The sequence below is a fragment of the Thamnophis sirtalis genome, unplaced genomic scaffold, assembly GCF_051295495.1.
Source record: "Thamnophis sirtalis isolate CommonGarterSnake01/CBP01778 unplaced genomic scaffold, rThaSir2_p1.2 scaffold_13, whole genome shotgun sequence".
NCBI lineage: Eukaryota > Metazoa > Chordata > Lepidosauria > Squamata > Natricidae > Thamnophis > Thamnophis sirtalis.
This window is the reverse complement of record NW_028261393.1, coordinates 31,019,302-31,033,457: the sequence shown is the minus strand read 5'-3', so window position 1 is coordinate 31,033,457 and position 14,156 is coordinate 31,019,302. Positions and strand designations below refer to the sequence as shown.

Sequence of the window (14,156 nt, the reverse complement as noted above, 5' to 3'; positions counted from 1 at the left end):
GAGGGGGCCTGGGGGTTGGGCAATTGCCCGGCCCATCCAATGAGCCCCTCCCAAAAACGTCACCTGCTGCTACGTGAGAGGATCCAATGGATCCAGGTTGTCCCTCCAGGGCACAGCAGCTCCGTTAAGTCGAAGGCCAGGGATTCTTTCACGGGTTCAGGTTTCCCCGCGCTTTGCGCCACTGGCCAATGGGCGGCAACCGAGGGGAAGCGGGAGGCCGAGCCGGGGCTCCCGAGCGGACGGGGGGGGGCGCGGGGGAGTGAGCGGCCTGGGGGGGGGGCGCCGCTGTAGCCCCTCTCCCGGCGTCCCCCTCCCCCTTCCTTCGGGGCCGGGCGGGGGGCGACGTGCGCCTGGCGGGAAGGTGAGGGCGACGCCTGTCCGCGCCCACTTCGCCCATCCGGCGCTGCTCATTGGCTGCGTTCCGGGGACGGTCCGGGCGGGCGGCCGATATAAGCCGCGGATGGCTGCGAACAATACGGCTTAGCCAAGCCGCTGGGCTCCTTCGTGGCGGGGCTTAGGAGGCGCCTCCCCGGCCGCCGCTTCCGTCGCTCGCCGGCCCAACCGGGCTGCTGCGAGGCTCTACGCGGCCCGGCCCCGCGCGCGGCAGCTGCAGAGCAGCTGCCCGGCAGCGCAGGTGGCGGCGCTGAGCCCGCCGGCGGTTTCCGACCCGGCCCCGGCAGGAGCCAGAGCTGCGGCCGCCGCCACCGGCCATGGAGCTGGACCTGCCGCCGCCTTACTTCTACGAGCCGCTGGAGGCGCAGGGCGAGGATTTCCACCGCTCCAGCGCGCCCAGCGAGGACATTTGGAAGAAGTTCGAGCTGCTGCCCAGCCCCCCCGCCTCCCCACTGCCCGGTCCGGCCGAGGATGCCGCCGCCGACGGCCCGCCGGAGCCCGCCGCGGGGCTGCTGGGCAACCTGAGCGCCTTCGTGCTGCGCGACTGCATGTGGAGCGGCTTCTCTGCCCGCGACCGCCTGGAGAAAGCCATGGGCGAAAAGCTGGCGGCCAAGCCCACGCCGGCCCTGGCGCCCGCCCATGACTTCGGCGGGCTGGGCGGCGAGTGCGTGGCTCCGGGCGCAGTTTTCGCCTGGCCCGGCGGGAGCGCGGCGGCGGCGGCGCCCGCGGACACCAAGATCCCGGTTTCGTCCGGCTCCGAGAGCCAGAGTGACTCCGGTAAGGCTAGCATGGAACCGAGGGAGGGCTGGAGGGTCGCCCCAACCATCCTCTGCTCATCTCTCCGCCTCCCCGGGAGTTTCTGCTCCCGCGAGGAAGTTTGCATGGTCCCCTCCCGCCTTCCCTCGCTGTCCTTGAACTCTCCAAGGCTGCTTCTATCTGCTCTCCTCCCCGGGCAGCTTCCTGCTTTAGCCCCTGCCCAATCAGCTGCCCCTCGGCTGGTTCCCAAGGAAGCTGGATGAAGGAGGCTGCGGTCCCCGGGCGAACCCAACTATTGGCTTAGCTTGTTGTCGGGATTGGGTCGTTATCGGGCAGGGCAGGCGAGGCGGTGGCTTTTCCACATGTTGAGTGAAGTCAGCCCGAGGAGCCTTGAAGACAGATCTGGAGAGATCTCCCTCTGCTCCTGGGGTCAGTCGGTAGGAGGGGGCCCTTCCTTGAGGAACTGGAAGTGGCCCTTTCAAGTTTCTGGGTGGCTGCTCTGCATTGCAATCCTATGAACTACAATCTAGTTCTTAATTATTAATTATTGGAAGGCTTGGAATAGCAGCATCTGCAGCATCCTAAAGCTAAAAACTGGTAGCATGGCAGGCTGGTAAACAGAGCAAGAGTGGAGTCTCTTTCTCTCCCATTTTGCAGCTTGGCGCTTAAAATGATCTGAAAGCCATTATGTTCTTGGGGAAGAAGAAAAGGGGCGGGGGCAGCCAAACCATGCCTGAAGTTTGGCTGCACACATCAGTTCACATTCAGAATTGCACAGGAGTAAGAAAGAACCTAGAGACTGAGAGCCAGAGCCAGTCTTTTTAAAATTGGGGGGGGGGGGCTGCAAGGAACTTTCTGATCTAGTAGGAGACCCATGGACTTCAGGGGAAGAGTGACAAGCAAGGACAGAGAGAGAGGCAACGTGTTGGGTGTGGGAGATGGGCTATTAGAAATGGAAGGGCATGATAAGGTCTACAAAGTAATGGTTGAGTTGCGTGTCCTTAGTAGTTCATCAAAGCCCCGAAACTCTTGTTCAACAAATACACTGCAAGGATTGCTGATGCCTGGTCCAGTCAGCTACTGTTAAGGCACTTTGATCCCTTTTGTGTCAGATTTAAGACTTGAGTTTTACCTGGCTCAGTCCATTTGGTGTGTTCACAACAGAGCAGGTGATGGTAGGAGCTGCCTGTCCTTGTTCACAACTCCACCTTTTCACTGGTTGATTTTTCTGGCTGAAACCAAAAGGGGGATCTCCCGTTTCTTAACTACTCCACCCACGAGGCACTAATATTGCATATCAAGCCTTGATATTCGAGTGGTTTGAGTGTACCTGGCTTGTTAAGCCTTGCATGTGCAAATATTATGATGGCTTATGTGTTCAGTAAAATAAGCAATGGCAGAGATGCTTTCTGAAGTGATGCTTTCTTGCTGACTCATTCTAATGAAGTAGTCTTTCTGGAAAAAGTGTTTTCCAGCATAAAGACTAATTCCAGGGTGATAGCTGCCCTCTGTTGAAAAGACAGTTCAGACAAAGTGAGGAGACACCTTCTGTTCAAGAACAGCTTTTTCCCAGCTAAACTGGGAGAGAGAGGTTCCTTGCGCTTCTACTGCATTCTACTTCCAGGCTTCAAGCCTTGTTGACCCTCTTTCTGCTTGAGTCACTAGGTGAATGGTGATGCCTTGTGACTCAGCTTGCAAGGCTGAAGAAACAAATCTGGTGTAAGGTTTAATTACATGAGGACACTGGTAGGTCTGGCAGAGGCTTAATCTCAGTTCACAAAGGGGTGAGAACTGTTACTGATTGATTGAATCATGTTCTTGTGTTGACATGGACTTCACCCCCACCAACAGGAGAGCTGTGTCCACAAATGTCCTTTTCAGTCAGGGACAAAAACAGATGCTCATGTTTGGGTTATTTTGAGGGGGCGTGGTTGCCACTCATTAACAGTGGCTAGAGGAGAAACCAATGGGGATAGGAAGGGGGTGGCATTTCAGAATGATCCATCAGTTTCTTGCATTCTGGAACCAACAGTCAGGTGTGTGTGTGTATGCGTGTGTGTCTTTTTGTTGACTCCTGGAAATTGCCTCTATGAATCCTGCAGTTTTCTTGACCTTGCTTGGCCATGGGTCACCCAGCTGGCTTTTTTAAAAAATAATTTTATTTTTTATTACATAGACAACATCACATAGCAATAGAAAAAAAACAATGGGAAAAGGAGAGAAAAAAAAGGAAAGAAAAAAAAAGAAAAAAAAACCCATCATCACATACAATATGTCATTTGATCACAGGTGCATCCCTACTACGTTTATACATCCCGTATCTCTCGCTGGCTTTGTGCCAAAGGGGAGACTAGAACACAGGGCCTGTTTGTAGCCTGATGCTTTAACCACTAGACCAAACTGGCTTTTTAACCAATATTAATCCTAGGGATAAATTGGATTGTGCAAAAGGACAACATAAAAATGTAGAGCAAGAGGTAGAAAGAGATATGGGAATTCATATTGGGTATAAATGGGTATTCAAATCTTTCACTTTAAGAATTGTATGCTGTTTTCAGAACCAGAACACACACAGTAAAAAAAACACTAGTCCTCAAAAGTAGTGATCCATTTATAATTTTGTCAAGTGCAGATGGGTGCTCTGTAGAGGGTAGGGTGTTCCCACAGACTCTTTCCAACCCCCCCACCCTGCTTGCTCACTCTTCAGTACTGGTGAGACAGGGAGCCCCGGATCTTCTCTTATACACTAGAGACCTCTTTGAATTTGGATAAGACAAGTTGCAAGAGAAAAGCAGAATCTTTCCATTATCATTGTTTAACATGTAACCCAGTGGTGGGATTCAAAATTTTTAACTATCAGTTCTGTGGCTTGGTGTGCATGGCAGGGGAAGGTTACTGCAAAATCCCCATTCCCTCCCAATCAGCTGGGACTCCGGAGGCAGAGAATAGTTGGGGGAGGGGCCAGTCAGAGATGATATTTACCGGTTCTTCGAACTACTCAAAATGTTCGCTACAGGCTCTCCAGAACTGCTCAGAACCTACTGAATACCACCTCTGATGAGCACTGCGCTTGGGTTTTGAGAATGAGAAATAAGGTGCATCCAAGCATCTTTATAATACCTTGGTAAGACCACACCTAAAATCCTGCATCCAGTTTTGGCCAGCACAATATAAAAAAGATGATGAAACTTTAGGAAAAAATGCAGAGAAGAGCAACAAAGATGATTAGGGGGCTGGAGGATAAAACATATAAACATTGACTGCAAGAATTGAGTATGTCTAGTCTAGTGAAAAGGAGGGCCAGGGGCAAAATAGGATATTTAGCCAATATTTGAGGGGCTGCCACAAAGAAGATGAGGTCAGCCCCTATTTTCCAAAGCAACAGAAAGCAAGACAAGAAACAATGGATGGAAACAAACCAAGGAGAGAAGCAACCTAGAACTAAGGAGACATTTCCTGACAGAACAATTAACCAATGGAATGGCTTGCCTTCAGATGATGTGGGTGCTTCTTTACTGGAAGCCTTTAAGAATAGACCGGACAACCACTTGTCTGAAATGGAGTCCGCTGCTTGTGCAGCGGGTTAGACTAGAAGACCTTTAAGGTTCCTCCCAATCTGTTATTCTGTAATTTTATCTTTCCAGTTAAAAACCCTCTGCTGTGGACTCCTCTCTCTGTTTCTTCTCCACCCTGTTAGCAAAGGAGAGAAATGCTGAACCAGAGGGTGGAGTTTGGTGAGAGGCAAGTTTAGACAGGCGGCAGCCTTCCCTAAAAAGGCCTTCTGTCTTTCAGAGAGCCCTGCCAATCTGTCTGAAGAAGAAAGAGGGGTCTCTTAGGAAGTTTACTCAAGCCCTTCTCAACTCCTCACTCTTTTTGGGTGAGCTGCTGGGCAGGAGGTGCTGTCTCCCTTTTTGTGCCTCTGGAGTTGGAGAAAGGCGCTATAGATTGAGGGCTTCTGAGAAGGGGCAAGTCAAAGGGACAAAAGCCAGTTTCCCCCTCCCCCCTCAGGTCTGTGCTTCATTTACAATTCCAATGAGCTATTGAAGAACAGGGCAAAGATGGAGGTGGATTTAACCCACAAAGTTTACTCCAGTCCTGCCTCCCAATCAGATATTTTGTTGCTGTTGTCCTTGTAGTTGTCTTCAGTAGAGATTTCTTCCCTTCCCTCCAGAGTACCAGGTCACATGCCTTCTTTGGCTGCAGTTCGAAACAGATTGAATTTGGAGGGTAGAAATCCCCTCCTTCCTATTTTCAGGATCTCCTGACAGGTCGGAGTAGGACAGGAGGCTACATGTGTACTTTTGGGGGAGTGGGGGAGGGGTTGTCTAAAGGTGCCCACCTGGTCAGTTTTAGAGTTTGGCTTTAATGTCTGATCTTTTGCTACTCAGTCATAGATGTGTAAGTTTGCTGCTTTAAGGAGTTTTACTTTATTATTGTGTTGCATTTGGTTACTTAAGTGCAATAAAACAATATCAGTAGTATTATTAGTATTAGCAGACTGATAACATCTGATGAAAAAGAGAGGGAGGGAGAAGAGTATCAGACCAGGGGTCCAAATGCCCAAATACTACCCAAAGAGGACACAGTATTGCTTACTCACCTAATATCTAAGGAGGAAAAGTCATTCAGTGTTCCAGATATTTGAGTTTGGAGATGCGTCTCTTGTCTTCTGAGCCACAAGTCATTCCAGAATTTGTTAATGCCCTTGACACATAACTTAGGATCAGGAGCAGTCATTTTACTCTGCATTGTGACAACAGGATGGCAGCCTGCACAGTGCCACAGAATGTCCCTCAAGTTTATTTTTTCTTAGGAAAATTGCCACATAATTCTTTAACATTATGGCAGCTGAGGAAAGGAGAGGGCAAGGCATAGATGAAAATTCTGCTGTTCAGGGAGGCCATCCGACCCTTGGAGTCAGATCAAGCCAGTTTCCAGTAGTTGTAGAAGTTAATACCTGGTTTGGGATGCTTACACACCTTTTCTGAAGAAAGAGGCCACAAGCTTCCACCTACTTCTGCGGGAACCCTTGGTTCACACAAGTTGAGACGTGTTTTGTTCAGCTATGGTTTATTGAAAATCACAATTAGCTGGATTTGCATAATATGCAAACCAAAACCAAGCAAACCACAGTACAGCTTAACCATCTGCCTTGAGCTGTTTCTTGGCTCGTGAAGTGCTCTCCATTCATTGATCCTCTACAGTTGCCCACTGTGTTCAGTTCAGTTAATAAGTTGTTTGTCACTGCCTGAAGCACAGAAACGGGCCTTGATACCCGTTGATTCCTCCATCTTTTCTTTATTTGCAGAAGAAGAAGAAATCGATGTGGTGACCGTTGAGAAGAGGCAGGCTTTGGGGACAAGGAAGCCAGTCACCATCACAGTGCGGGATGACCCTCTGGATCCCTGCACCAAGCATTTCCATATTGCCATCCATCAACAGCAGCACAACTATGCTGCCCGCTCCCCACCTGAGGCTCACTCCATTAAGGGGCCTTTGGAGAAGGGCAGCCTGGATGCCGAAGACAATGAGCCACAGTCGCCCGGGCAGGGGGTAGAGAGTTTCCTTCCTGCGGTTTCCCTCCCCAAGGCTGGTGGTGCTCCTGGCTCGGACAGTGAGGATGTGACCAAGAGGAAAAACCACAACTATTTAGAGCGCAAGCGGAGGAATGATCTTCGTTCGCGTTTCCTGGCACTGAGGGACCAGGTGCCCGGTCTCGCATCCTGCCCCAAAACCCCCAAAGTGGTGGTCCTGAGCAAAGCTTCCGAGTATCTGCATCTGCTTCTCAGTGCCGAGCAGCAAATGGTGGCTGAGAAGAAGCTGCTGAAACTGCAGCAGCTCCAGCTACGGAAACAGATTTCACACCTGCAGGGCACGGAGTAGCTGGCCAGGCCTCCTGGGTTTTTAGTCGCATCGGCACTTTTTGGTTGGTTATGGGTTGCAGACTCCTAATGGAATGTCATTCCCATCATGCACTGCAAGTCATATGGGGCTTGTCCTTATTCTGCTGCTCCCGTCTGAATTCTGTTCCTCCTTCCAGGAGAGAGAGGGGGCTTCAGCTGCCAAAATGAGGCTTTTGCTGCACAACGTTGGATTATGGCCAAGCCCCACGGCCGTCTCCTTTTTGGTGGGCCCAGCTGGACCCAGACGGCTGTTTCTCCAGAGGGACCTAGACACACCAGACACACCACACTTGATGTTTCAAGGGGGCCCTGAGCCACATTTCTCAGTGGAGGTCAAGAGTGCATGGTGCATTTGTAATTTGTGGAGGGTGGATCTTTCTGCAATTTGTTGCTTTTTTCATAATAATGTGATGGTAGTCAAATTCTCTGTCTCGTCCCTTTGTTCCTGGACCAAGACTTCTTAGAATTGGCATTTTCTGTTCCTCCAACAAATTGTGGATGGATCCTTTGTGCAAAAGGTTATTTCAATCTCTGGAGTCCAGGGGAGCTCAGACCTCCCTGGAAAGGCAGCAAGGAGCTGCCTCTGGTTTTAGGGAGACCTCATTCCAGTTGAGTGCAACCTGCGCAAGTGGGAGTCCATGACAAGCGTTTGGTGCAAAAGGCACTTTGGCCACAGATACCATCTGTCTTGTCAGAGTTTCTCCAGCTCACATGGGGGGGGGGGGGCTTAAAAAAGCACCCCACTTTATACCATCACTAGAACAGCACTACAATCACCTTGAATTTGATTTACCTCATTCTTTTTCCATTTAATGACAAACCAGGGCTTATCTTGGCATTTGTATATCCTAGAACCTAATGTAGTGACTGCCTCATTCTTTGTACCAAACTGCTTTTTAAAGATATATACTGTATTTTTGTACTTTTTAGATTTTTTTTGGTTTTTGTAAAATGTTGGCTCTTTCCCTCCCCCTTTGTTTCTATACCCAAATATACCGCCTGCAGTCAGGGAGGTGGGCCACCTCAGTGGCTTCCAAGGGAGTGATTCAAATTGGCTCCCTTGGGAACAGGCTGCTTTCCAAAAACTGGGATGACTGGAAATTCTTCTTGCAGGGAAGAGGCTAGTTCCAGCTTGCAAGCACCAATAACAGATGTCCCAGGGGCCTGTCTTGTGGGAAGGGTTCCACCACAAAAGCGCGTAGGACAAAATCGCGCTCGACAAAAGCGCGCTGTGACGTCATCACAGCGCGACGAAAAAGTTCGAAAAATGTAAAAATGAAGTGAAAACCTTACCCTAAGCCCCCCAAACCTAACCCTAAACCTAACCCTAAACCTAACTCTTAACCTAACCCTTAACCTAACCCTAACGCTAACGCTCTAAAGCTAACCCTAACCCTTAACCTAACCCTAACCCTAAACCTAACCCTTACCTTTATGTGAATCAGCTTGCTTTAATTTAATTTTTATTAATTTTTATTTGAATTTTTCGATCTTTTTCGTCGCGCTGTGATGATGTCAAAGGCGCGATTTTGTCGATCGCGCTTTTGTCGTCCGCGCTTTTGACGGGTCACGGTGGGAAGCAGAGCCGACCCTGCACTTTCAACCTGACTCCAAGATGGGGTTTCTTTCCCAGAGAAAGCAGGAAAGGGCTGCTCTTGTACTGGGCTACTATGGGCTGCCCATCTGTGGGGCAAACCTTCAGGGCAGCAAAGTAGGTGAGGTGCGAGTCCTGGCTTGCCAGAAGCATTGAGAAGTGAACGAGGAGGCTGGCAAGTCTCATGAAAGGGCAAGGTGCATGGTGGATGAGGAAAGCTGTGTGTGTGCACCTTCCCTGGGCTTTAATGTCATGTGCTGCACCAAGCTCACTGGGAAAGGTGGATGCCTAAAGCAGGGATCTCCAAACTTGGCAACTTTAAGACTTCTGGACTTCAACTCCCTGGATTCCTCAGTCAGACTCAGAAGCCTTAAAGTTGTCAGTTTTAGAGACTCCTGGCCTAATCCTTTCGGAAACTGTCCTTCTGCCCAAGGCCTCTGCAGTGGGTCCCTTTCTTCTTCAGTGGAAGAGCCACCCGAGGATCCATGCTGGTGGGATGGGCAGAAAGACTGCCACGTTTATCTGCTGCAAAGGACTCCTGTTCATGGTGGGCTTTATTTCTAGGTTGGGATGGCAGCCTTTGCTAATGGGAGAGGGGCTGAGCAGCATCTCCCTCTGCTTGGGCCAAGCTTTCCTAGAGAGCAGCTGCTCCCTCCTTATGCAAACCTCCCCCATCCTCCCCCATTTCAGGAGGGGTGAGAGTGATGGGCCCCCTTGCTGGCACAGTACAGGTTCCACCATGCAGATGCCGCTGGGATGTTCCTCAGCCCGCCCTGTCAAAGCTTCGAGCCTGGGTGGTTCAGACTTAGCACTTCGTTACATTTCTGAAATAAATTAATTACAAAAGGGCAAACCAATGTAGTGTCTTCTCTTGGTGAGGGGGGGGGGGGGGGGGGAGAGATTCTTACCTTGTGGGGAGGCTTCTGCTGTGTTGAATCCAGCTGAAACTGAGCTGTTTGGTAGTGAGAGCAAAAGGCACATTTGTGCTATAGTGGAAATTCCTCAAGACTGACCATCTTGGATTGTTCAGCACCTTCCTTTGGTCTCCTGAAGTGCTAGGACACTTGTGGGCAGCGTCTGGCTAATTCGGGGTATTGTCATGATTGTTACCCCATTCCACCCCCTGCAAACAGAGACTTACTCTAATTCGGGAGATAATGCAGCAAAGTTGGTTCTTTGAAGGATAAGGGGCTTTTGGGGCTTTTGGGCATCCCAAAACATTCAGGGCTGCATTCTTATTCCAACAAAGTGCTTCAGAGTTTTGCTTGCTCTGAGAGAGAGGCCAACAGCTTGTATTCAACTTGACAGATGCAAGAGGAAGATGAGGGGTTGGTTTTCCCCACACTAGAACTGGATTTGCGTCGAAATTCAAAGATAATTAAAATGTTTGATTCAAAAGGTTTTATCAGACCAACAAGATGACCAGAACAGAAGATCCTGGTTAGCCCCATCATCCTTGGGACTGTGGTATATGATGTGAAAGGAAGCATGAAATCCCTGGGGATGGGGGACAGAGACACAAGCCCAACTAAGTGTTCCTATGCTCGAGAGAGAGGCCTCTTTAGCTTGTGGCATGGATTTGAAATGCTAGCCGTTAAACAAACATCCTGGATTCACACAACATATTAAACTCATGTTAACAGTGCAATTCTGTTTTCACATGTCTCTAAAGACAAAACATGTTAACTAGTTTCAGTGCAAAATGAATCAAACTAGCAACATTTTAGCTTAGTATAGCATGTGTGAACCAGGCCTCAAATGTCTTACGCATTATGCTTCGATATGCATTTCCATGTTAGTTCTGGCTAGCAGGTTTATTTGGCTACTCAATATTATAACATTAAATGAAGATTATGTCAGTCTGGTGACCAAAAATCAGATCAGTAACTAAAGTAAACTAAAGGCTTCTTCCTTTAATTAAAATTTTAATTTTAATTAAAGGGGGGCTACCAGGCTCCTCATTTTACCTTTAGAGGACTAATGGCTCTGCTTTGCCCAGGTAAGAATGACAGGTATGATGGTGAACCTCAGTCTCCCCAAACTGCAGCCTTCCTTCTGAACTCTGAGATTGGAATATTGCCATTCTTGGGAAGGCCAACATATGCTCAGCAGCCTTCTAGCCTGTTTATGTCATCAGGTCTCCCTAGGCACACTGCTACAAATAGTTTATAAATCATTTGATTTTTCCAATTTGCATAAAGAAACTAACAGATATAAGTTTTCAACCCAAAGGGTTCCCAAAATAGGCCCAAACTCAGTAGAGTGACATTCACAGACGTCTGATGTACCTCTTATAGTCTTCAAGGATTAAAATAATAAATGACCATTTAAAACACACCATCTGTTCTGCAAAATGATGCCCTAACGTGGTCTGCTTTAGAGGGGACATTTCTCCTGGGGGTGGGGAAGCCAAAGTGTAAGCTTTTCTTTGGAGATGCTCATCTTGCAGTGGAGTGCTCAGCCCTTTTTGCATAATAAAAGGGAAGTTGGCAACTGCAGAAATGCTTCAGGCAGCAGTTCCAGTTGGCAGCGAGAATCTCTGGCCTCCTGATCCACAATCGGGCCCCAGAGCAGGGACTCCGTGGCAACTACTTAGGACTCGGCCAGTTCCACTGCATAGATTGGGGGTGGAAATGCACTCCTAAGATGCCAGGTAAGGAACCACAGGACCTTTCTGCAATTTCACCTGGGAATTTCTATCCCTCCAGTGTGTGATCTGGCACTGAGCCACTGCCCAGAGGGCAAAGTGCCCATCTTCTCCTGGCCCATGTCTTCTGTGATGCTATCCCATAAAGTCATTTGGTTGTATTCATGTGACACGCTTATCCTGCTCAGTTGCAGATTTTGTTGCTGCATTTCACATCCTCCCAACCTTGGTTACTTTTAATCATTTTCATTCTTTGGAGATTGGAGTCTGCGCACAGCTGCTTTGAGGGTAGCATGAATGAACGTATTGTGCAAAGCCTGAAAACTGATAATTAAGCAGCCCATGTAGATACATTCCTGGTACAGGTAGTCCTTGACCTATGGCCACAATTGTGACCAGAACTTTGGTTGCTAACCAATGCAGTTGTTAAGTGAGTCATGCCTGATTTTACCACCACTTTTGCTATGATAGTTAAACAAATCACATGGTTGCTTCCTCCATTGACTTTGTTTGTTGGAAGCCCCCTGGGAAAGTTGCAAGCGGTAATCACTTGATCCTCGGACACTGCAAGCGTTGTAAATACAAGCTGGTTACCTGAAAGGCTGTGACAGAGGCTCTCCTGGGTCCCTCGGGACATGAAATTGCAGATCTAGAATCTCAGAAGCCGGATTGCAAGTGAAGGTGTCTGAGGGTTTTGGGTTTTTTTTGAACTAGAACAGCCGGACAGTGGAGGCAATCATGGAGAGAGATGGGCTTTACCCTGAGCAGAAAGACGGATTGTAGTCTAGACATCGCTGCTTTTTGCTCTGTTTTGCTTATCAAGCATTTCCTCTTGTTTGTTTGTTTTTTTGTTTAATCTAGGTGCGTAAAAGCTTCATGTATTTTTCATTTTGCGGGGTGAAAGGAAGGTTAGTTCATGGCTGGGTTAGTAAATTTTCAGGCTACTTTGGCTGAGTCTGCTTTAATCCCATCTCCTCCAATTATATTGCCTGCTCTCCCTGTTGCTATGGCAGGAGATGTGAGTTGCTAGGGGAAAAGTCATCTCCCCCCCCCTTGTTGCTATGGCAGAACATTGCTGAACCTTTCTGCTACCTTGGCAATAGCTTCCATCTCCTTGGTAACTGTCTCTCCATCCTTTTTCTTCTTTGCTTTTTGTTGCTACGGCAACAATCCCTTTCTCTTCGGTCACAAGTTCATGTCTTTATCCATCCCCAGGGCATCTGCTCTTCCAAATGATTGCCATGGCAATCTCCCTCTCCCAACTTTGCTTACCCAATCATTTTTCTTCTTCTCCCCTTTGTGCTTGGCTCTCCCCGCCCATGTGCATCAGCCCACCTGGCACCAGATGTGACATGGCAAGGGCAGACCCCTGGCCCAGAGGCCAGCCTCTTCTTAACCTTCCTGATGAGTGAAGACTCCAGTTCTCATCATTCTTGACTTGGAGGGCTCTAGCTTTGCTAAGTTGGAGGGACTGTCATAGATATCCAGCAAACCCAGGTGAGTTACCATGGCATCAGAACTAAACTGAATGCCACAGACCACGACTGTAGCTCTAATTAAGCAAACCATAGTTATTGGATTCAGAAAACCAATCATGATGTAGCAATACAATATGCAACCCCTCTGGTGTTAAGGCCAGAGAGGCAAATGTCTAAGAGGGAACTTCCTGTAAGACTGGAATACCATGGTGCACCTTCTATGTCTTATAATTCAGCGTATTATATATAGCTACCAACTGTGGTGTAATTAAAACATCCAAGATTTAAAAAAAAACATGACAGAATAAGAAAGTTGGAAGGACCTTAGAGGTCTTTTAGTCCAACCCCCTGCATGAGCAGGAAACACTATATCATTCTGGATAAATGGCTGTTGGCTCTTCTTTAAAACCTCCAGTGATGGAGCACCCACAACCTCTGGAGGGAAACCATTCCTCTGCTTAATTGTTCTCACCGTCAGGGAATTTTTTTCTTAATTCTAGGTTGGTCCTCTCCTTGATTAGTTTCCAACTGTTGTTTGTCTTGACTTCAGGTGCTTTGGAAAATAGGTTGACCCCCTCTTGTCTTTGTAGGAGCTCCTCAAACATGAGAACAGTGCTATCATGTCCCCCTATGTCCTTCTTTTCAGTAGACTAGACATGCCCAATTCCCGTAACCATTCATGTTTTAGCCTCCAGTCCCCTGATCATTCTTGCTGCTCTTCTCTGCACTTTTTCTAGAGTTTCAACATCTTTTTATAATATGGTGACCAAAACTGGATACAATATTCCAAGTGTGGCTTTACCAAGGCCTTGTAAATCACCTGATCTTGATTCTAGCCACAATGTGTTTTTCTTCTCCAGATGCAAATGCCAACTTTATTGATTTCGGCTACAATTCTGCAGGCCTGGCTTGAGCAGAATTCTGTTCCCTTCAACTCTAGCCACAATATTGAATTGCAGGGGGAATCTCAGAAACCTCAAGCAACTGCAGGGGACATCAAAGGTGTAATCCCTGGAAACTATTATTGCAAAATGAGAATTGGAACCCAAGTTTGGGACAGTGAAAAAAAAAGTAAGATCAGGGAGAAGCCGGAGAGATGCTGGAATCCAAGTTTTGGTCTGACTTTCTTGCCAAGCCAGGATTTCCTGAAAAGGGCTTACCCAACAGCTAAGCTAGGAATCATGGTTTATAAACCAAATGCCCCAGAGCGCAGACCTTGTGACCCCGGCAGGCGTTGTGCAAACTTGGCCCAAACCCCCCAAAGCTTCAGAACTGCTGCGGACCGGACCGGGGCGGGGAGAGGGCATTTCGGCACGCGCTTCCCCGCCCCCCCCCATTCTAGCGCGCGCAGCCGCGGCGGCCCTGCCTACCCACTTCCTCCCTCC

At 48.5% G+C, this 14,156-nt stretch overlaps 1 protein-coding gene across 1 annotated transcript; it reads left to right on the top strand.

Moving 5' to 3' along the window:
• Positions 1-552: 552 nt before the first annotated feature.
• On the top strand, positions 553-7,981 carry MYCL (MYCL proto-oncogene, bHLH transcription factor). The gene is made up of 2 exons (XM_014068598.2): positions 553-1,170; positions 6,458-7,981. The coding sequence occupies exons 1-2, from the start codon at positions 711-713 to the stop codon at positions 7,030-7,032; spliced, it is 1,035 nt and encodes a 344-aa protein (XP_013924073.2). The 5' UTR covers positions 553-710; the 3' UTR covers positions 7,033-7,981.
• Positions 7,982-14,156: the final 6,175 nt, after the last annotated feature.

Excerpts from the sequence above, each read along its gene's own strand:
- MYCL (XM_014068598.2), top strand. The coding sequence starts at position 711 with ATGGAGCTGGACCTGCCGCCGCCTTACTTCTACGAGCCGCTGGAGGCG. Across the intron at positions 1,171-6,457 it reads CGAGAGCCAGAGTGACTCCG|AAGAAGAAGAAATCGATGTG; the intron begins GTAAGGCTAGCA and ends CTTTATTTGCAG.